The sequence below is a fragment of the Myripristis murdjan genome, chromosome 12 (assembly GCF_902150065.1).
Source record: "Myripristis murdjan chromosome 12, fMyrMur1.1, whole genome shotgun sequence".
NCBI classification, from domain to species: Eukaryota; Metazoa; Chordata; class Actinopteri; order Holocentriformes; family Holocentridae; genus Myripristis; species Myripristis murdjan.
Genome location: NC_043991.1, coordinates 17,205,841 through 17,229,885, shown reverse-complemented (window position 1 = coordinate 17,229,885; position 24,045 = coordinate 17,205,841). Strand labels below are relative to the sequence as shown.

Here is a 24,045-nt window from a genome sequence, read left to right as displayed (position 1 = left end):
AATACATCGGTCCCTGTAGGTATTTCTGAAATGTGAGGCTGTCTACTGCAGTGGTTTCCCACCATGAGCCATTAAGGACTGAGAGTCTGCAGGTTTTTTATTTCAACCAAAAACAACCACAGCAGCTCCTCTCACTGATTCGTTCCTCTCTGGCTGAGTGTGTGTTCATCATTGAAATCAGTTGTTTTGGTAGAGTTTGTCTGGGATAGACTGTCTGGAAGAACTGATCTTTTGGTCTTGATGGAAGATAGTTGATAAGGACGGAATAGGATTAGGGATGAATTCTGGGATGAAAAAAGCCAGAAATGTGAGAAAAAAGTCAGAGTTGAGATCAAAGTCCAAATTGTGGCTTCATTCTCTGAATTCCGACTTTAATCTCAGACCCCCCCTTTTTTTAATCTTATTTTATTTTATTTTTGTGTGGGCCTAATCCTCTGTAAATAACAAAAGATATAATGTTTTGTGAAGGTTTCCTCTCTCAAATCAAACTGTAAATATATTGGAGTTTTACCTAGCCACAGATTAACTTCGTTTCATCCGTTTCTTCAGCTGGGTTTTGAAACTCAGGATTTTCTTGCTGAAGTAAAATGTTTGTCCAGCATTTTCACTATTCCTGTGCTCTACTGTATATGACAGCTCCCTTGGCTTCTTTGGCTGACATAATCTCCTCAGCAAGTTGAAAGTGTAAAGCTCCATCAAACCGTGGCCGCCACAACAGTGCATGTCACTGGAAATTGTCCTCAAACAATCCTCGAAACTGCCGCAAGTCTGTCAGTCCCGGTCGACATTTGTCTTTATCGCCGTCTCCCCACAAAGAGAGACACTTTACCCTCACAAATGGAGATGAGAGGAGAAATAGTTATAAACACTATGAGCACTTTAATGGAATTTGAGGTTTAATTATCCAGCAACAAACCACCAGTCGTACACCAGCGAGCAGAACTGCAGCCTCTAAAACCTCTTACCACATTTCTTCAGCTCTAGGCTCAGGACAGAAAATAAAATACATGTTGTGCTATGGAAAATGTGCAGGTAGATATATTGCATTTTAAACTCAATCAGAGAGGCGATTAGAAAAACTGTTGGTCTGTTGGTCCAGCTACATTGTGACAGCTGTGAGGCTCTGGAGATTAAATCCTGTTTTGCTTGAGGGAATACTTAAAACCATGACCATTAAGCTAATTACAATTTTAACTATCCACATAATCTCCCACTATCTCCATTCCTCTTGCACACACATTATTTTATAGGTCGTTCAAAATCAGATGATGACCCTCTTGACTTTTATAAGATACGGAGCACGGCAACAAAGCAGAGGCATAGAGTCAGTGGAAGCGCACAGATGCTGGAGAACATTTAGGAGCAGGATTGGCAGGCAACACGTACAACGGCTCCGATATTTTCAGCGAAACCGCGTCCACACTGTAAAATCTAACACAACAAATTATGCCGTGCAATTCAGTCATCTCATTTTCAGGTCCAGTCTTACACTCCCCGGTTTGGACATTACAACTGCTTGATGAGTTGGATGGCCGACACAAACACCACCCACTGAAACACATTAGTCACTTATCAAGTTGTGAGGCGATGTTGTTTGGCATGTAAAGGCTGTTTGTGATTAATACCACCGAGAGTCAAAGACGGACTTCTCACGCCCGAAACTTTACAAACCATTATATTTGGATCCAGTTTCTTTGTCTAACGCAAGGTTGCAGGAATAAAAGCACAAATATTTAAGCTTGTGCCTTCACTAGTGTGCAATGTCTAATTGTTGGAATTGCCTCTGATCCATTTAGGTCTAAAAAGTTTCTGTTATCATGCATTCTGCACTTAAATGAAACAGAATCTGCGTTAATGTCATTAGAAACTCACGTTTACCTGCCATTTCAAGTCAAAATTGCTGCTGTGAGAAAAGTGTATTTTCTGTGTGATACAGCAGGGACATCAACAGCCATGAGTCACTGTCGTGTAAGACAGGTCAGGGTAGCTTCTAACATGAAAATAATATCTATCTTCTTTGGTTATAGAGAAAGAGAGAGAGATGAAAATATTAATATTAGAAGATCCTAGTAGTTTCTGCAGGTTACCAGCTCTGTGTGTTTAGCTCACGTTTCTGTGTTGATATACACTGCAGCTGATTGATGGAATGATTGCCTTCCATAAAGTCAACACGGCAGGTGATATCTTGGCATCCGACAGCAGATTTTCGTTCCGAGATTCTCATTCCTAATCAATGCCATATTTTTCCAACATAAATTTTAGAAGACGGACAGCACAGTAAATATATTACATTTTTTGTCAAGTCATACATAACTTAACATAAATCTTTTTACCCCAAAAAACGGAGTGTTTTTTTTTTTTAAGATAATTGCTTCTCATAATAGTACTGCAGGCATCAGTTTCCAGAGGGGAGGCAAACCTTGAATAATGCCTCCTCAGAGAACAACAAGCATATTTGAAAAATTGTAGTTTTTTTTTTTTTTTTAAAGGTAAACAAAGACAGATTAGCAAAACTGAATTTAAGGAAGGATCTGACTGTAAAATAAGCCTGTATTTTTTTCACTGCAGCTTTGATCATTAGGTTGGGTTTATTAAATAAGAATATAATGAGCAGAATGTGACTTTGTCTGTTTTTCTGAGGTGTTATGATTACATTTATTCTGACTTTTTACTTCAGTTAATACCTTAAGGAGCCAGCCATCCTGCTAACCTCAAGACCCTTTTAAAAAGGAGCCAGCTTGTCTGTCAAATTCCTCTTCTCTATCACAAAGCCATTTTATTCTGACTAATGGGCAAAGTTTTCTTCAGTCAAACACAATGGTCACTGTGAACTGATAATACAGTCATTTTGTCTGTGGATTTTTCTGTAAACTGCTATAATAAGTCTTGGTGGAGTGCGATGGTTTTTGCTTCCAGTTTCTGAATAATATCATGATTCACACAGCCTCATTTTAACCCATTTAGTGTCAGAGAATTGTAATTTGCTTGATTGGGTAATGATTGTAATCACTAAGATAATAACTTGAACAATTTGAACCTCATTGTAATAATAGATATATCAACCACCTAAGCTCAGTTTACCAACCTTTTATTTGATTAAATGACTGTGCTGATTTTTACTTTAAGATTATTATCATTGTGGTTTAAATTAATGTGAATTATTCTTGTCTCTGCTAATAAAAGAGGGACTTCTCAAGAAAACGTAACAGAATGAGAAAAAAAAAATATTACTACTGTGAAATATTCCAGTCCAGGATGTAGCCAGGCACCAGGCCCAGCCAGAATAAATGTTGTGACTTAAAAGATATCAAATTTAGCAAATAGAATTTCTATTTTTGGGGATGATATTTAAGGAAAGAAAAATAGTGCAGCAATCACTGATAAAATTTGTATTGATTTCTCTCCTTCCTTAACACAGTGGAGTCCAGTTAGACCTCATTAAGTGCTTAAAGATATTCAGTCAAGGGCCATTTGCTTAACATGGCTCGACAGATATGGCTAATAATGCATCCATTCAAAATGTTAAGCATAAAGCTGTATGCCGCTTCACAGTGTCAGCCACCACACGTGTTGCTGGCCATATTTGCTTTTACTTAGTTACTACGGCAACCTATTTCTGCCATGCTAAACAAAAAAGTGAATTAGTATCATGTTATAATGAGAAATGTACCTGAAAAATGTACCTATAGTCATACAGTACCTGGATTGTTTTCCTTATAACAAGATATTTTCATGTTATAATGACTTCTTTTCTTGTTATTATAACATACAAGCCTAATGTGTTACAAGAAACGATTCTTGTTAAGAAAAAAAAAAAATTCTTGTGACAGTTTAAAATTTTTTTGTTATAATAAGTTATCACTAGTTTCTTGTGATCATGTAAAAAGTTCATATGTCATAATAACAAGAAAAACTTATCATTATAACACAGAAACCGCTTGGTGTAACATGGAAACCATCTTGTATCAAGAAAAATCTCTCATTATCGGTTGATACTGATAAGCTTTTGTTTTTTGGCATGGCAGCAGCACACTGATTACTGAGTGCCTTCATTAAAGAAAATACTGGAAGTTCCACTTAAATAACGAAACACTGATTTGGTGCACTATCAAATGCCATCATTAGTTAGTTGACCTCAAAGTGGCATATTGACTTAAAATGTCAAATGCTGCTGCATCATTTGTGAAGCTAATCCAGAATACTTATTAGAACAGTATTTTTGTATAATCAGGAACCCAAATTGTGTGCACGTTATGTTTGATTAATAAATGCCATAGTGTCTGCTGTTGTACTAAGAAAGTTGTTCAGTGTCTTTGCAATGAGATGTATCCAAGTATGTGTGCTTGTGTGTTTGTCAGTCTGTGGTTGCGTGTAAAATTGAATTTCGGCTTGATGATAGTTTGACATAAAGAAAAAATGGGTATTATTCTCTGACTCTTATTAAAATGACAAACAAAAAAATTAAGTCGTGTCTAGTCGCTGACAGCTTAGAGAGTATCTTTCCTCGTGTCATATTCAGATAAAAGTGACAGCATCGGTTCTCCCTGGCCGGCACAGTGATGGTTGAGGAGTGTGTGAATGACATTTAAATCTAGATTAGTGTGAGATTGCACCATAAACACTTTTCAGTCACAACGTTGTTGATATGTGCTGAGGTATTGCTTGTTGGTGTTTCTTTGTGAGGGTTAACCGCAAAGTAAGTGGAAAGACTACAGATCGTGGATTGAGTGTGTGTGTGTGTGTGTGTGCGGTGTGTGTATGGTGTGCGTGTATGTGTGTGTGTGCACATGCTGGCCTGGGCTGTTTTTGAACTAAGCTGCTGGAGATAGCATTTTAGCATGCACGGCAGAGCAGTTTGCCTGTCTATGCATTTCTTGGTCGTTTTTTTTTCTCCCCCCATCCCTTCGCTCTGGTCCTGTCATGCCTCGCTGCCCTGTCTTTCCACTACACCCTCACGGTAAGTGTGTGTGCGTGTGTGTGTCTTGGTGCATGCTCAGCTTGTCAATGTGTATGTGTGTGTGCTGTGAAAAGTGGAGGTGAGCCCAACTGGGTTGAGGTTGTGCTGGCCAGATAACGCCTCTCCTGATAAGACCAGCAGGACAGTGACAGAACCACCCCGAGCAGCACTCCCAGGACATTTTCAAAGATTTTTTTTTCTTTCTGTGCTTGCTTGTTTCGTCAGATCAAATGACTGATTCATCCCTTGTTTTTGACTCTTTTCAGATAAAGTAACCCACACACCTCCTTCCTTACCCTCACCATCTCCAGTGGTGACATCAGGGAGCAGAGAGGAAGGCAGCCCCAGAGGCAAAAGCTCCAGTGTTGTGGCAGGTGGCTTGCTCCAGTCAGTGCTGGCCCACAAAGACCGACTCCTCTCCCAGACAGGGGACGTCCTCCCCTCCGCTCTGCCCCAGAATCTGTTGCCTCTTCTGGGCAGAGGACTGAGCGTGGGCTCCCTTCCCGGAACGCAATCCCTGGAGCATCAAGGTGGAGGGTTACTGAAGAGGATAAAACCCCCAACCTCAGCTTCAGTCTCAGGCCAAGGCAGCGACCCACCTGAGCCTCCTCCCACTGACACAAACTCCCAGAGCCCCAGCCCCGGGCCACAGCCTGTAACAAACAGCCCTGAGCAAGCAGGCGAGATCGCCACCGTCGCCACAGCGCTGGACATGGACACAGAGACAGGGACGCCTTCCTCAGGTATAAGAGTGGTAGTAGTATGCACCAGTATTGACAAAAATTATGGCTACATGTATTCATCAACAACACTTTTTTCCATGACGAAAACAAGACGAAAATTAAACAAAGCTTTGTTGACAAAAAAATACAACTAAATACTATGCCATTTTTGTCAAGTACACAATTCCACAGTTTCAGTTTGGAAGGGATCAAATATATAGGCAATCTTTACTTTTGGCTGTGGAGTTCAACAAAAAGCTATAATGAGGAATGTAGATTAATCTATACATAAAGGTCACTAACAAATCATTTAAAGAGGATCTAAAAGAGAAAAAAAATGCATAATTTACTAGAATTAGATTACAACTTATTCTTCATGGACTAAAACCACTCAATTTTTTGTCGACAAAATCTAGGCTAAAATCAACAAAATTCAAATGACTTAAATGTGACTAAAACTAAAGTGCATTTCAGTCAAAAAGATGAATACTAAAAGAGAATCCAAATTGGCTGCCAAAATTAACACTGGTATGCACTTAGCACCTGACAGCGTTTTTTTTTGTTTTTTTTTCTGTGCTACCTCTTTGTTTCCAGATGCAGTCATTGCCTTTCTACATCACACTTCACTGAAACCTCGAGGAGAGCAGGGAATTTGATTATTTATTTCCAATGAATGCTGACAAGCAGGAGTGCTTGCTGTGCCATACAGAACCTGCTGTGCGGTGGCTATGATCTCCACAAAAGACATACTTAATTACACACAGCAGGGACTTGCAGCCACTGAAAAGATTGCAGAGCATATGAGCCAGGTAGAGAACAGAGCAGGGACAAAGCATATAACCTGAGTATGTGCACTCCTCTGCTCTCTCCTCAGCTGTGTCAGAGTGCATGGTGAATTTCTCCGACCCAGAAGGCTACATTGACTCCTCTGACGACCCCCCTCTGCCAGACGGCACGTTCTTACACTGCACCTACACGGTGACTGTGTACACCGGCTATGGAGTGGAGCTGCAGGTACACCTCATCAGTATGCAGCACAAAGATCCACACAAATAGGCTGTGAGAGCCGTCACAGTCTCGCTGTTAGCAAACTTACTCGTGAGCGCACGTCGGGTGTAGTAAGATGGTGCTGAGACTGTTGTGTGCTGCCGTGTTGTAAACATGGGATTCTTCTAATCCCAGAGCTCATTCTGCCTCCCAGTGCCCGCTGCTGGTGTCACACCTATTGTTTTCCACACACTGTTGCTGCTGGAGTTAAATTTCACACTGACATTTCTGGCCACATGATACAAACTATGTCAAGTCTATCTTGGTGTTGAACTAGAAACAGCAAGTCAACAGTGGAGCTTTTGAGAGGAAGGAAATAGAGGGCAATGAGTTGCAGATGAACACAACAGTGCTGCTGCTTTTAGGAAAACTAATGCAGACAATTTTATTGCAGTGATGGAATACTGGTGTAAAGAAAGTTTGAAGTTCATTTTCATATTGTAGTGGAATGAATGGAAACCAATGGCTGGACAAAAAAAATAAAAAAATACATATTGTCTTTCTGAAATATGCTTTGTTTAGGAAAAGATTAGCAGAAGTGTGAAGTAGAAGCATTTTGTAGATATTAAGCTAAACATGCAAAATCACTGGTACGGCTCTTTAACCTTAATTAGAATAGGTTCCATTTATCATGAGCTTTTGTTTCTTTTGCCTGGTATTTGCCACATGACAAGCTGTGCAGCCTCAGCAGTGCACAGTTTTATAGTCCTTCTGTGTTGATATTCACTTGAAGGTGTTGACCAATTTATTAAGAAAAGAGTCCAAGCACTGTGCCTTCCTTTGCCGCACAGCAGCTCTGAGACGTTTTTGTTTCTTGTGAAAATGAAAGAACGAGAGCACCCTAAGCATTTCTAATAGTTTCTGTAATATGCTGTATGCTTATCAGAGCATGATTATTTATCACTCTTTCTTAATAGGAAGCAATTATAAAAACCCCATTTTGGTATCTCTTGCAATTTCAGTCCCATTTCACTTAATTGCTTTTTTTTCTTTACTTGTACCAACCCTGCAAAAAACACCCATGACACTGCATCACTGAATCACTAAATTTATCGAATCAAGCACTTTTGGGAACAAAAAAAACAAAAAAAAAAAAACATAAAATCCTGAAGGGACTAATAAAGGGAGAAGCTTATGAAGACTAAACTTGGAGTATATTTTGCTTAGTTTTTCATCTCTCAGATGGTGCATTGTTTCCCTGTGTGTTCAGGTAAAGAGTGTAAACCTGTCTGAGGGCGAGCAGCTGTCTATCAGAGGTGTGGATGAGAGCGGTGCCCTGCTGGTCCTGGCCAACCAGACGCTTCTGGTTGAAGGCCAGGTGATTCGCAGCCCCACCAACACCCTGTCTGTATACTACCGCTCGGCTCTGGAGGGAAGCATGGGCATCTTCCAGCTACACTATCAGAGTGAGTCTGCACACTAGTAGGCAATTTGTTATTTTTTAACGGGGGGGATGGTTGGTGGTGTGGTAGCCCTGCTCCCACACCACCAACCACATGATATTATAATTGCGATCATAATTTAGTTTAAATAGAAATGCTATTAGGCTAAATACATATTTTGTGTAGGCCTATTCTTTTACTGAATAAGGACAACAGTATTTTAATAATTCTTGCTTTTCAAAACACACTGTAGTTTTGATGGTGTAAACTGTACCTTGACTTACAGTATGTATTTGTAGCAGGTGAGTGCACTGCAGTCAGTGCAGGTTAATTTCCTCAGTCATTATCGGTGCATTCCCAGGTTCCACCAAGCATCTTCTAGTAAAATTATATCTGTAATTATGTCTACCATACAATATTTTGTCATGAAGGTGATTTGATCTGGGGTACATTTTCAGCAGCACAGATGCTACTCAATGATCATAGAAATATTAAAGCAGTACTACAGGCAATAGTGTGTCTCTGTGATCCTCTTGCTCTTCCATGACAACGAGCTGCTATTTGTCACTTTGGTCATGAAGGTAACACTACTCTAGAGAGTATATAGGATACAAGATAATATAGAAATTAGTATACTTAGTATATAGTTTAGACAATATTATAAGTCCAAGACAAAACTGACAGAAGGGTGGGACTGAGAGATAAAGGCATAAATACAAATCTGCTACTTCAGCACCACGGACAGCACCATGAATTTATCAATACCCAGCACAGTTTGCCTACTGCTATTTCAGAGCTGTGGTCAGGGCTGTAGAGTTTAACTTGCAGAAACCTCAGCTAGATAAAGGATCCATGAGTCTGGTGGATGAGGCTAACATATCCAACTAAAAACAACCCCTTTGCCCCCAGACTCTCTGCTGGGAGATAGAAGGTTAACAAGGAGGTTGCATTTTGGTCATTTTGCTAACAATTGAGTTGGCATCCCACCTCATCCCCTCAAATTACCTAGTGCTACACACACACACACACACACACACATATATGTATGTACACACATTCAGACACGTGTAGACACACTTAAGCGCTGCCTGAAACATATAAATAAGCTGTACAAATTTGATAATTTTGAGTTCTTCATTAGGACCTAAGGGGCTGTTTGTACTTTGTATACATGTTAATTGCATAATCAGAAATCTTTTCATCTAATCACTTAGCATGGTGATTGGATCTGTCGTGTGAATTAGCTGATTAGAGCTCTGATTAATTGGCTCTCATCTCATTAGGAGGCTGAGAATATGGGAGTTTGCACAGTGTGTGTATGTTTCTATGACTGTGTGTGCATGTGTGCATGCATGTGTGTGTGTGTGTGGGTGTGTGTGTTTGTGTGCATGCGCTCATGTAGGTGTGTATATGCATCTGTGTGTGAGTATCATCAATGTGACACTTAGCTAGATCTAGTTTCTGTGTGTGCATGTGTGCATGTGTGTGTGTGTGTGTGTGTGTGTGTGTGTGCGTGTGCGTGTGTGTTTGTGTATGCCTGGTTAAAGTGGATGTGACAGAGACTAAAGACAGGGAAGCATCAGAGTGAAAGATCCACCTGGGCCTTTAATCTCACCCATCTAATCCCTTTACATCACCACTGGGAAACAGGAAGATAGAATAGAATAGAATAGAATAGAATAGAATAGAATAGAATAGAATAGAATAGAATAGAAAGACAGAAAAATAGAAGTACTGGTGGTAGCAATAATAGTTATAATATGAATAGTTGCTCTAGTAATAGTAGTTGAAATAGTAGTGGCTGTACTAGCAGCAGTAGTAGTAATAGTCGCAGTATTAGTAATAATGGTAGACAGTTCTTAAAATAATACTAGTTAGTATTACTAGTTGTAGTGCTTTGTGTAATTATTTGAAACTTATTTGTAGCCATAATATGCACACTCACAAAGTTCCTCCCTGATGTTTGTGTTATGTGTGTGTGTGTGTGTGTGTGTGTGTGTGTGTGTGTGTGTGCGTGTGCGTGTGCGTGTGCGTGTGCGTGTGTGTGTGTGTGTGTGTGTGTGCAGTTTTCAGGCTGAGCTGTGCCATGCCGAGGAGGCCTCACTTCGGTGAGGTGTCTGTGTTGGACCTGCTGCCCGGAGGCATCGCCCGCTTCCACTGCCACATGGGCTACCACTTGCAAGGAGAGCCGCTGCTCACCTGCCTCAACGCCTCCCTGCCCGTGTGGAGTGCCAAGGAGCCCACCTGCAGGGGTGAGCGTTACCATGGTTATAGAAGTTACCACTTACCCACTTACCTCAGGAAGTTAACTTCTACGAAATATCCCTCAAGAGAAATATAGTTTTGCTAGCTAAAGTTACTGAGCAAAAATAGTTCAGAGTATAAACATATTTTATGTTGCAAAATCAAATGAATGCAAAATATTATTGATCAGATCACACCCATTGTCCTTGAAGTCAAACAGATATGTATTGTTTTTTAGACTAATTAACTCCTCAAAGGAAGAGAAACCACAGACTCAAACATAACAGAATATCACACAACCTTGTGGGCCGTTTGGTCATGGGTGAAGAAAGACAGCAGGCCACAAAAATGTGCTGAGGCCCATCTTATTCAGCATTTAATTATAAGTACTTGATCTAATACTGTATATATGAACAAATACAAATGAATTGAAGTGAACTGAATTGAGTGTTTTTACTTTTTGTGCTATATATCTTTGCGATAACACTAAATAAAGAACACAAGTTTTATCCACACAGGGTCTTCCTCAAACCATCTAGTCCTTGTGTTCTTAAAATTTGTTATCTATCTTATTGTAAGATGAATCATCTGGAGCATTTAACACTTACTGTAAACCTGCTCAGTCACAGCGTATACTGAACTTTGATAAATCAAGCTATAGTTTTGTTGCACACTGTGACAGCCCTCTCTTTTCTGTTACTTTGTGTTCCAAAGACGTGAATGAAACAGAAGAATATCTTGCCTTTAAATGCTCTTCTCTGCAGCTCTTTGCGGGGGCTCTGTGAGGAATGCCACAGTAGGGAGGGTACTGTCCCCCTCTCCCCACCACGGGCCTAATGCCACCCAGGACCGCTCCTGCTCCTGGTCCCTGGAGGCACCAAAAGGCCAGAGGCTGCATCTCCACCTGGAGAGACTGGCCTTGGGACCCACTGACAGGTAGGTATACCTTTGTGTGTGTGTGTGTGAGAGTGTTATGGGGTGTTTCAGTGTTCCCTTCAAGCCAGTGGTGTTCTGTTCTGTGCCATGGAAGTGTCTGCAGATTTTTGTTTCATCCAAACACCACAGCAGCTGATTTCACTGATTATCATTTTCAACCACTGAGGGGGAACTAATCTGCAGCTGCGGTGCTTTGTTGGACTGAAAACCTGCAGACTTTTCCATGGCACAGAAGTGGACACTGCTGTGTTTTGTGGCAACTACCTGTACACACACACACACACACACAAAACACAAACATGCACACTTGCCCAAACCCACTCCTTCCCTGCCTGCAGGCTGGTGCTGTGGAGCGGTCTGGATGCTGGCTCTGTGGTGCTGTTTGACTCTGGTCGGGGTGGACAAATACCATTTGAGGGAGTGATCAGTGAAGGTCCAGCTGTAAGGGTCCAATTCATCACTGATCAGCCCAACCACAACACAGGTTTCAACATCCGCTACGAAGGTACAAAAACTAGATCTAATCACAAAGTATAGCATGTATGCATATCTATTTAAAAATTCCATATAGATGTATAGCTCCTCTAATAGCACATTTTTATCATTAGTTTCATGTGATTTGAGTCTTTTGTTCTTTTTCCTGGCTCCTTCATGCTGCAGCTTTTGAACGTGGCCATTGCTACGAGCCGTACCTGCAAAATGGAAACTTCAGCACCTCTGACCCATCCTATGGAGTCGGAGCTGTGGTCCAGTTTAGCTGTGACCCTGGCCACTCTCTCGAGCAAGGCCCCCCTGTTATTGAGTGCATTAATGCTAGGGATCCATACTGGAATGACACAGAGCCACTATGCAAAGGTATGACTGGACGCTGAGGGCGTAAAGGTGGAAAAAGTGCTTTTTTCTTGAGTGCTGTCCTAAATGTAATGGCATCTTTTGCAACTTCTCTCTCTTCTTTCTTCACTTATTTCTCACTTCAGCACAGTGCGGAGGTGACCTGGCTGGTCCAGGAGGAGTTATTCTGTCTCCAAACTGGCCAGAGTGGTATGGAGAAGGAGAGGACTGCAGCTGGAGGATACATGTAGGGGAGGACAAGCGGGTGCTGCTCGACGTTCAGCTGTGAGAAAAAAACAGCCCCTTCCCACACACACACACACACACACACACACACACACACACACACACACACACACACACAGTATTCTGCCTTTTGCTTCCCACTGATGTAATCGGATGTCAGATATACTTGAAATGTGCTATACATGAAGGGAACTGGCTGAGGATTACATGCATTGTAATCATCAGGTGCTTCTCACTGTTTCAACTTCAGAGCTTTGAAAATACTGAACCACTGATTGATGAGTGTATCAAATTCAAATTCATGCTAAAATACGATCTGCTCTAGCACTAATCTCTTCCCATTTCATACCAGTGATTTCCAGGGATCTTTGGCCCATTTCCTACAATTGCCCCACATTTCATATTGCAACAAACAAAATTCACAAATCATGTGGTGGAATTAAAGATTTCATTACATATAATTAATATCCCTCCATTTACAAATGTGAAGTTTTGGTTGAAACGTCCATCTTATAATGTCCTGCTTCTGCAGCTAATAAAGTCATCACCATTCATAAACCACATGACTGATAATTTTCTGCGTAAAGCAAAGTCTTTGAAAGTTTATTTTCATGTTGTAGTGGAATGAATGGAAACCAATGGCTGGATAAAAGGTAGGAAAAATTATATCAGAGTTCTCAATTAAGACTACTTGCATTGGGAAAGGATTAGCAGAAACACAAGTACATGCATTTTGTAGATATTAGGTTAAACATGCAAAATCATTGGCATGGTCTATTTAATAAAATATCAGGAATATTTCATATTCATATTCAAAGATATCTTGCAAAGTGTATCTTTAAAAAGCCTCTGTGGTGTGATGAAAAAAAAAAAAAGGCTGGAGAGCAATTAAAACATGACAGTGTTTACCAACTGTGCCTCTAGATGTATAAAGCATTTAGCCTTTCAGGTCATCCTGTCTCCCACACAGTCATCTGTCAACATGACCATACACTGACTCACCATAATATGTCCTGATCTAATACCACTGGCCGTGTGTGTGTGTGTCTGTGTGTGTGTGTGTGTGTGTGTGTGTGTGTGTGTGTGTGTGTGTGTGTGTGTGTGTATCTCTGTCTTTCCCTGTTTGTTCTTCTGTCGTCAGACTGAACATCAGTGATAGTGATATGCTGACCATTATCGATGGTGACGAGGTTACCACCCGTATCCTGGGACAATATGTTGGAGGAAGCAGTCCCTTCAAGCTTTCCTCCACAACCCCTGACCTGACAGTCACCTTCCACTCCGACCCCGCGGGGCTCGTCTTCGGCAAGGGAGAGGGCTTCATCATCAGCTACATGGGTGAGAGTTAATTGGGTTTAAGCTCCACTATAGATCAAAATCACACTCTAGGGATACACCAGCCTGATGTAGAGATGTGTGTAAACACAGAGACATGGGAGGAAAATATGAAAGTATGAATGATGAAGATTTGGAAAGAATTTTTTTTAGCCAGTTTTTTTTTTTTTCAGTTCACTGTTATATTGCTTTCTCCTCAAGTTGTCCACTCCATTTTTCCTCTTCCATTGTTTCCCTCATCTCATTTCTCTCCTCTCTTCCCTTCCCTTGCCTTGTCTTTCCATTCCTTTTCCTCTGCCCTTATTCAATCACATCGTATTTGTTTCACCATCTCACAAGGGCCTTTGTCTACACACACACACACACACACACACGCTTAGAGTTTCTCAAACAACCACGCACATACGCACACACTCGCATTATACACAGTAATTTGCAATGCTTTCCAGATCCAACACCTGACACCAATTTATAACGGCATTGAAATGTACACCGTCCAATTCACCAGTTGCCCTCCCTACACACTCGCATGTCTCCCCGAGGAGTAAATCAGGTAGATGCAACATGAATACATACCCTCTTTGATTATGCATGTGTGCGTGTGTGTGTGTGTATGTGTGTGTATGTGCTCAGAATAAATTACACAACTCACACATCCAGCCCCCTTATAGTTTGCATGGAGGGAGAGAGCCAAGTCAATAGACAATGAATAAATGATCCAGGAACTTCAACTTACAAATCCCTGTGGACTTATTACCTACTGTGTACTGCCATGCTGCATACTACCTGATCAATCATTACACTACACAACATGACAAAATCACACACACACACACACACACACACACACACACACACACACACACACACACACAAACACACACACACACACACACACACACACACACATGCTAGTCATTTTCTCTAAGTCCCAGTAGGATTCATATTTCTCCCTGAACTCTAATTGATTTTTTTCTGTCTTTGTCCGGGGTCAGGTTTATTTAATGTGCTGCATTCTCATTAAGACACTGGTGGATACTGAGGCTGACCAAGGCATTTGTTTTGGTGTTTCTCTGCACTTACATCAGCATCCACAGTGCAACAAATTTGTTAAAAACTGCATGACCATAAAAGTGGGAAAATCAGATACATAGATCCCGTGTCAAAGCACAGATTACTTGACGTACAATAAAATAAAAGTGATGTTAATCTGATTCATTTTCAGTAATGCTAATGGTGTGGATTGTCCTATGATTTCTTTAGATTTGAACAAAATCACTATGTGCACTCCAGTTCACTCTAAGGCAAAAGAAGTTGAAGTCCATAAGGATAAAGCCAATGAAATAAACATGAAATGAAAACCTAAAACAGAATGCTTTTAGAAATACGCTATATTTAAAGGCACACTGTAATTTTATGATGTTTTAGTACCATCTAGTGGCTGTTGCCATGCATGTCTGTATACAGACTCAATTTTGTGCTCAGTAGTATTTGATTTATCATAGAGGCTTTATTTTTATACCACAACACAACTTATGTCAGCACATGGAGTTAGAAATGTTTAAAAAGAGCTGTAAGAAGTATCAAGTCAAGGAACAACCATAGTATACAGGGCAAAGATACATTTCACACACATACATGTTGAATATGCATCAAGTCACAGTGGTCATGGAGGTTGAGCATGAAAGACAAAGTAGTTGCAGTGTCTTGTTAATCGCTATCGCTATCTTAGCTCACACAGCAAAAGCTATTTTCAAAGCTGGAAATCTCAGCAGCCATTGCAGTGGATTAACTGGTATTGATCAACAACACTTGTGAACACCCCCAAGCTGTTTTTTGCAAGTTTGAGCAGGCAGATTATTACATGTCGTACTTTAAAGTAATAACAACATATAAACAAAACACAAAGGACAAATGAAGAATGTATAAAACAACTGAAAAAAAGCATTTTATTTCACAGGTAGAAAACCCCACAAACTGTGAGAGGTGAATAGCAGACTAATGATCTTCTTGAGAACTGTTTCATGTGCGGGGTGGAATAAAATAATCCTGTTTTTCCATGCCACAGTTTCCATGGCAAACTGTCGCTGTATCATACACTGTAGAGGCGAGATTTGAAGACTGCTCAACATATCACAGTCTGCCACATGATCAGATAATCACACAATCAATCCATCAGTCTTCCCTGCTGAGATGCATTCCTTCATGTGGATCAATCACAGAGGTACTCTGTCAAAATCAAATGTTGGGCTATTTGTCTTGTTGTTTTGCTGCTGAACCCTCTTCTTCCCAGGTAATTACTGCGAAAAAGAAGAAAATGCTTTCAGTTTCCCTCTTGGCCAATTGAACCACTGTAGACCTGTCTGGGCCACTGGCCATGGCACCAGTATAATGGAACCATTAATCAAACTCCTTTGATTTCTCTGCTCGGTCCAAACAGAGGTGTCCCGTAATGACTCTTGTCCTGACCTGCCTGAGATCCAGAATGGCTGGAAGACAACATCCCATGCTGCTCTGGTGCGAGGGGCGCGCATCACCTACCAGTGTGATCCTGGTTATGATTTAGTGGGACGAGAGACCCTGACCTGCCAGCTAGACCTCTCCTGGAGCACCCAGCCTCCCTTCTGTGAGAAAAGTGAGTTCCAGATACCACATACATCTACCTGTGGCTTTGTGTGTGTGTGTGTGTGTGTGTGTGTGTGTGTGTGTGTGTGTGTATCTGTGTGTGTTTACAATATCTCACATACATTGTCAAGAATGCCATAGTAAAGTTATCAAAAGTTTGCCATGCAAGCTTGCAGGTATTAAAACTTTCTTTGTCAGGGACTGAAGACAGCACATGGTCAGTGCTTGTTACAAAAATCATGCATTATGGGGTAATTATTTCTATAATTTATAATTTGTAAGATACTTCTTCAGCAGTGCATAATGATACAAGGATACAAGGAAGTTTGTTGGTCATTATACAACACGTTGAATAATGAAATTAAAATGTGGTTCCCTCTTGATTGATTAATTGATTGTATAAAAAAATAAAATTATTAAACATGGAGGCGTGCAGATGGTGCATTAAGTAGTCTCACAGCCTGAGGGAAGAAGCTGCTCTGTAGTCTGGTGGTACGGCAGCGGATACTTCTGTATCTTTTGCCTGATGGCAGCAGGGTGAACAGGCTGTGGCTGGGGTGGGTGTTGTCTTTTAGGATCCTTTTGGCTCTGCGCAGGCACCTCACCTCCCCGATATCACTGAGGCTTGGTAGATGGGTGCCAATGATGTTTTGGGCAGTTTTAATCACTTGTTGCAGAGTCTTCCTGTCCTGGGCCGTGCACATCCCATGCCAGTTTGTGATGTTTCCAGTCAGGATGCTTTCAATCGCTCCTTTGTAGAAGTTGACAAGAACTTGGCGTGGGAATTTCACTTTCTTAAGTTTCCTTAAGAAATATAGCCGTTTCTGAGCTTTTTTAGCCAGGGCAGAAATATGTGAAGTCCATGACAGGTTCTCTGTTATGTTGATTCCCAGGAACTTAAAACTGCTCACTTTCTCCACCTCAGCTCCATTGATGTAAACAGGGTTGTGTGTCTTTGCCTCCTTTTTTCTAAAATCAACTATCAGCTCTTTGGTTTTGCTGACGTTGAGCAGTAGGTTGTTTCCTGTGCACCATTCTGCAAGATGGTTGATTTCCTCCCGATATGAAAACTCATCATTGTTGGAGATCTGGCCGATGATGGTAGTGTCATCCGCAAACTTCACAATTTTAAATGATAAAATTAATGATAAATTATTGCATCATTACATGTATGGAAAAAATAACCATAAATAATATAATAAAACCAAAATAGTGACTAGAGACATGCATTATTTATTGATAAATTTGTACTCTTATAATTCTAAATTTTCTATGAGCCAGATTTTGACCTTTTTCTTGAAGTGATGTAGGTTGACAGTCCTCTTGATGTGCAATGGCGTTCCAAATTAATATTTAAAGGCAAACTGTGCAGTTTCAATGGGTAGGCCACGTCACTTTGTTATGTTGTGGTAACTGTGGTAACTTGTGGTAAGTGCTCATTGCGCCATTTTTTGTTTTTGTGTACAAGTGACACCAAAACATTAAATTCAAGACAGGCGTCTAAATATATCACATGGATGATTAATCATGGCATGAACCTGAGGGGTTTTATTTAGAGCTGGCCGACATGGGCAAGAAATAAAATCTTGATTTTTTTTTCGAACTTTTCACAATTTATGATTTTAATCTAGGTTTTCTCTTGTTTTTCCCCAATTACAACAACTAAAAGATGGGAATCTTTGCAGGCATGATCATGTGACTGGTAATTGTGTAGATAAATACATGGATTAACCGAGTGCTCAGCTTCTTCTATAACATTGTAACATAGTCAGAATCTCAATTTTACAATTTAGCTCATTAAATTTAAATCATAAATTCTTATCTTTTTAATCGGTTTATGCCTAGCCCTAGTTTTAGCCTTCATCAGCCTCATTCTTAACCATAGCAGACAAAGTGGTGTGCCCTCCCATTTGAAACTCCATAGACTGCGCTTAAAACAATGTTTACCTTAAACCTAGGCAAGGATAAGTCAGTGATACTTGCTCTGGTCTGAAATCTCTGTGGAAATAGTTATTTAAGTAGTCTCGAGCTCTGTTGTTGTAGATGTTATAGACCTTGGTGTTATAGACTGGTCATGTTCTCTGCTCTCATATATTCTTCTGCCCTCATCTGGTTTCAGTAATGTACTGTTCAGACCCAGGCCACGTGGAGCACTCCACCAGGTCTCTGTCGGACCCAAAGCTCCTTGTAGGGACAACCATTCAGTACAGCTGCAACCCTGGCTTCATCTTGCAGGGCGGAGCCACTCTCACCTGCTACGGCCGTGAGCCAGGGACTCCTGTGTGGACATCTCGTCTCCCTCACTGTGTTTGTGAGTAGTAACATATTTGTGAGATGGGTCTGGAAGAAACATTTTGTCCACAGATTTGTACAAGAACAAGGTTTAAGCTCTTCAATGCTGATGCTCCCACTGGTGGTTTTGTCAGTGTTGGGCTGTTGAGCTTCATTCAGATCCACCATACTTAATTTTAATTCTAGCTGAGATCCCAAGGTTTCCAAAGATACCAAATATGTTCTGCTGAATTACAGGATAATGTGTATAAAATGATGCACAAGACATGTATATATTTTCTGTCTGATGTAATGCTGCAGCCATGGCTTTGAATATTTCACTACATCACATTTAAAAATGTGATGTAGCTTCAATGAAGCTGCAACCAACAGATAAACAATATGGATGGACATGCATACTGTGCAATATGGAAAAAAAATTCTAACTTTGCAACAACTAAAGGGGAAATTTAAGTCCAAATTAGCCTCTTTCCTAGAGCAACTGGAGTAGTGGATGAGCAATTTGCTAATGGAAACAACACCAGGCGTGATATGTTTACTGCCTGTACATAACAGGAAATGCCTGTAGTTATTTTAACAAAATTATTGGCTGTAAGGGTCCTCTGGGTTAGCAGTTAATTTTCCAGCCCTGTGATTTCAGAAACCTGTCAGAAGGACAGACAATTTCACACAGCAGTAAACTGGAGACGAGAAGCTCTTTTCAGTGTCATTTCCTGTTGCTGTGCAATCTGACATGAGTGGGTTTGTGTGATTTCTTGCAAAGAGGACTTAACAGGGCCCGGCACTCTTTTTCTTCTGCTGACACCAATCCCGGTGTCTGTGCACGTGAGAGACGGTGCTTCCTCCCCGTGCATTCTCATTTCGGCACTGTAGCTGTACGTGTGTGCGCGAGCATGTGTCCGTGTGCATGTTGAGTGTGTTTGTGTGTGTTTTCAGGGTTATTAATGTTTATGTGAAGTGTTTGATATGTAAATGTGATGCTAATGCACCATACCAATCAGCTCTCAGCCACCTGGAGGAGTGGGCGGAGATTATCCATGAGTCATGTCACCTTAGCCTGAGCCTGTCAAATCTGTCAGGCGAGCTTTGACGCAAAACCCTCTTATTCATTTCCAGAAACTCAACTGAATTCATCCATCTTTTCCTTTATTCCCTCCTTCTATCTAGCTGAGGACTCGGTTTCCTGTGAGAACCCCGGCCTCCCTGACAATGGCTACCAGATACTGTCCAAGCGGCTTTACCTGCCTGGCGAGTCACTCACCTTTGTCTGTTACCAAGGTTACGAGCTCATTGGAGAGGTTGCAATTAAATGCATCCTTGGAAACCCGTCCTTCTGGAGCGGCCCGCTTCCACTCTGCAGGGGTGAGACTTGTGCAAATTCGGGTTCTTTACTGTACTTGTGGAATGGAGCACTCCTCGTTTCTGCATACCTTTGGATTTATGCATGTAGAGAGTCTTATTGAAGGTATATTTTGCTCATTGCTTCTTGATACAGATTGAATGTGCCCAATGCATGCAATTCGAGGCAGCCACGTTTGGGTATTACAGATAGAAACTCCTAATTCAAATTTTCATATGCACTGACTGACAGAATGATGTCTTGCAGCCAACCATGACTGCTTTGGCAACCATGCTTTGGAAGGTGAGTTTGTGTATGTTGGTATGAGAGCTCTGCTCTGGTGCTGTGGGGTTAACGTCCATACAATCTGTCTTGTAGTCTGACAACAACCCCAACAAACCATCACACAGGCTAGGAATAAAAAGCACTTTCATCTCTCACTGTCTGCTCTGCTTGCATCAGCACTTGTCTGCCTGTTAGACCATTCCTACTGTGTACATATGTCAATCCACCTTTGTTTTTTGGTCATTTGTTTCCATGTAGCATCCTAGACCACACAGTATGTCCTTTTCCAGGTCTCATAGGGCTTTTCTTTTTGTGTCAAATGGATATATGGCTTTAATTCATTTTGCTTCCATTTATATTGTCTATCAGTTGCAGAGGCCACTGCAGGCTCCAGTCTGGATGGAGGGAACATAGCTCTGGCCATCTTCATCCTGGTCCTTTTGCTATCTGTGTTGCTGGGAGGGGCTTATGTCTACGTCACACGGTAAACACTTCCCTTCTCCCCTTTAAAAAGCTTCACCCATAATGCATGATATTTGTATCAAGTACTCACTGTGTGCTTTTCTGGATTTTGTTTCTGGATTTTTACTTTTCTGGATTTTTGGATAGATTATCAAATATGACACAAGTTTTGCAAGTCTTGTTTTGGTATTTATTGTTTGTAAACAGCCATCGACAGGGCTTCACTGTTCAATTTCAGTCTGACTAATCAATGATCTGCAGCATTTCATGTCATCTTTTAATATCTGCTCAGCTCGCTTGGAGCCTGAATGGAGATGATTCCAAAAATATTAACCAGTACTAGAAGCTATTTCCCTCGTGGAAAACCAGCAAAAGCAGGTTGAGCTCAGACGAGTAAAATAGATACCACACAGTGGGAAAGGGCCTATAATCAAACACCGAGTGCTACAGTGGTATCCACTGACTGAAATCCCACTCTTATCTTCACTCCTTCCTTGCATCATTAATGCCTCAGGGCCTCCTGATCACAGAGGAAAAAATATGACGGCATCTTTTACAGGCATAAATTGTAGCTGTCTATCTGCCTGTGAACCTTCACTAAAGTGTGTAACACTTTCTTATTTTTTTCATTTCTTGTCATCTTATCCATTAGGTGCCGATATCACTCCAACTTGAGGCTGCCTCTTATCTATCCCCATCCTTACCGACAGATCACTGTGGAGACAGAATTTGACAACCCACTCTATGAGACAGGAGGGGTGAGTGCACCTTTTGTACAGATCCTTAAAGGGATGGTAAACTGAACTGTGCATTTTTTTAATTAAAATGTTTTTTATTGTCATCATTGGGTGTAGAATTCAACATGAAACTGAGAATTTGAAGTCCTGTCTGTGCAGAGAGAGTCCTGTCAGTTGTTTTCTCCTGACTCAAAGTGAAGCAATCAATTCAGAACACGACCTCAGTTTTTATTCCTCCTGCCTCCATTTGACTGATTCTTCAACTGCAGCTGCTATCGTGTGCCACAACAAACAATAGTAACAGTAACTATTAACTTGTTAACATGGCACATCACGAATTATTTTACCAATCTACTGTTAATTATATATTATTTTGTATTATCACTGCAGTTGGGCGGTCTTAAAATCATTACATTTCTAGCCTAAGGGGTATGTCCAATAGGGAATGCAGCTCTTAAAACTCTGTTTTGTTACAGTTATTGACTTCTCTCAAATCTTGGTGGATGAAGACTGTACTAAGAATAATACTAAATAAGAAAATCCCTATTTGTAATTGTGTTTACCATCCCTGTAAGGTAATCGTCTGTTAAAATTTTGATTTTGCTACTCTCCACTGGCAATCTTACTGCCAGTTCATGAAAGTTTTTACATTTTCTCGTCTAAATACAGGCTAGGATGTTCACTGAGAAAAATCCTCCATTTAAGCATTTTACTTTCCAGCAGCAGCAACAGCAGCTTGTTTGGAATAAATAGAAGAAGAGCTGGGTAGTTAGCATAAGCAGTTATACCATGATCACTGGTCAGCTTATCACTTCACTGAGAATTATGGACATACAGCTGTGTTGGCACAGTGATACTAATGCATTTCAAACATTTATCTCTCTCCTTCCCACCCTCTCTCTCTCTCTTGGCTCGCCTTCATTCTCGGCAGGACACTCGTGAATATGAGGTATCGATATGAGAAGCCTCCCCATGACAGTTCTGAACCAAGACTGACCCCCTGACTGACCGCCCATCCTAACTCTTCATCCTCTCCGCCCTCCTGTTCCTCCCAGGAGGAGGTGATGTAAATACAGATAGATGATGTCCAGCCCCTTCTGCCAAGACACAGTGATCCTCGTCCTTGGACATGACAGCTTCTAGCGTGAGCAAAGAGGTGACGGGAATAGGAGAGGAAATGCGGAGTGGATGAGGAGCGAAGAGAATAGGCAGGGGGTCAGTGATAAGCCTGTGTAGATCAGTGTCACTGGGACTGGAGGAGGGCACAGATAAGATGGAGGATAGAGGGGAGAGAGATGAAGAGGATGCGAGGGGAGAGAGAAAGAGAGAAGATGGATAGGAAGAAAATGTGGACTGGGACAGAAAAGAGGGCAGGAAGGGAGAAGGGGAAGGAACTGGGGACGGGGCGTTGTGTGAGTGATGCGGGATGGGGGGAGTTGATGCACTTGTTACTTTTATTGTCTCTCACTTGTCAGCTATTTAGTGAAAAATCATTGTGAACATGAAGAGCAGACAAAGACTGTGCCTCAGCATAGATGAAAGAGGACAAGAAGAGAGAGACGTGCAGACAGATGCTGAGGTGATGGTTATTGGGTTGGGTCTTGGAGATAATTGGCAGGTAGAGGGGATGGATTTTGTTTTCTTTTTTACATCCACACTCTTGTACTGGCCCAAGTCACCCTCTCATGTCACAAAATGCTAATTACAGGGAGAAAATAGGGGTCAATGATTTACTTCATTATTTTCCTTGTCAGTCAGACACAGGATGTGAGCTGTCTCCTGTCCCCGTCCCTCCTGCCTGCAGTCATTTTCAAGGCTTTATACTCCAACAGGTCCAGTTCTGGTTTTAGCCGTAGTCCCGTGGTATTCAAATCCATGACTTAGGGTCAGTGCACTACTGTTTTCTTATTTCTCACATGTAGTTAGATTGATGACTGTCATAGACTGGCCACAGAGTCCCAGGTCTGGAGCAGCTGGGAGGGAAGGGAGGGGGGCATTGTTGCAGATCTGGAGGTTGTGATTTGAATAGCGTAGCTGTAGTAACTGACCTACCTTCAAGTGCAAGCTCAATCAACCCACCCAGATGATGTATTTATTTTGATGTAAATGTGATGTTTTATGCAGATTGATAAACGTACATTTTCATTATGAGAAAAGAAGAAAAATGTTAACAGTTTCCCTAAATAAATGGTAAAACTTGAATAAAAAAACTATAAAAGAATCTTTCTAAATATGTGTGTGTGTGTTTTTAAGTTCATTTATCACGTAATGTCTGGCTGAGAGGTGGGGTTTTTTTTGGATTCTGAGCAGTTTTATTGACATCAGTCTATGTGCTGTTGTCAATTCCTGAATCCTTTGGTCTCTTGCTGCAACAGCTTTGTTTAGGCTAAGCTCCTCACACAGAGAAGTATAATTAACAATGCATTCTCATGTTAATTTTGTAATGTATATCTGCACTTTTTTTCTTATCAAAGAGTAACTCAAGCAACTTTATACTGATTAATTTGTGACTGGCTGACACACTGTATTGTAATCCAAATCCAATAGGCTGCAGTTATCACATAGTAAAATGTAATTGTCATGAGGTGAAATATTTATTTACAGA

The 24,045-nt window shown here is 41.0% G+C and overlaps 1 protein-coding gene across 1 annotated transcript in view; it reads left to right on the top strand.

Moving 5' to 3' along the window:
* The window catches only part of sez6l (seizure related 6 homolog (mouse)-like), a 44,542-nt gene extending 20,871 nt beyond the window's left edge, over positions 1–23,671 (top strand). Inside the window, exons 2-17 of the mRNA XM_030065979.1 lie at positions 5,224–5,700; positions 6,554–6,693; positions 7,937–8,132; positions 10,175–10,360; positions 11,117–11,288; positions 11,627–11,793; positions 11,949–12,143; positions 12,266–12,404; positions 13,507–13,703; positions 16,141–16,335; positions 18,445–18,636; positions 19,785–19,979; positions 20,224–20,259; positions 20,611–20,725; positions 21,356–21,461; positions 22,372–23,671. Of these exons, the coding sequence (XP_029921839.1) occupies positions 5,224–5,700; positions 6,554–6,693; positions 7,937–8,132; positions 10,175–10,360; positions 11,117–11,288; positions 11,627–11,793; positions 11,949–12,143; positions 12,266–12,404; positions 13,507–13,703; positions 16,141–16,335; positions 18,445–18,636; positions 19,785–19,979; positions 20,224–20,259; positions 20,611–20,725; positions 21,356–21,461; positions 22,372–22,401 (2,738 nt within the window). The 3' untranslated portion in view covers positions 22,402–23,671. The remainder of the gene's footprint in view (positions 1–5,223; positions 5,701–6,553; positions 6,694–7,936; positions 8,133–10,174; positions 10,361–11,116; positions 11,289–11,626; positions 11,794–11,948; positions 12,144–12,265; positions 12,405–13,506; positions 13,704–16,140; positions 16,336–18,444; positions 18,637–19,784; positions 19,980–20,223; positions 20,260–20,610; positions 20,726–21,355; positions 21,462–22,371) is intronic.
* The last annotated feature ends 374 nt before the right edge of the window (positions 23,672–24,045 follow it).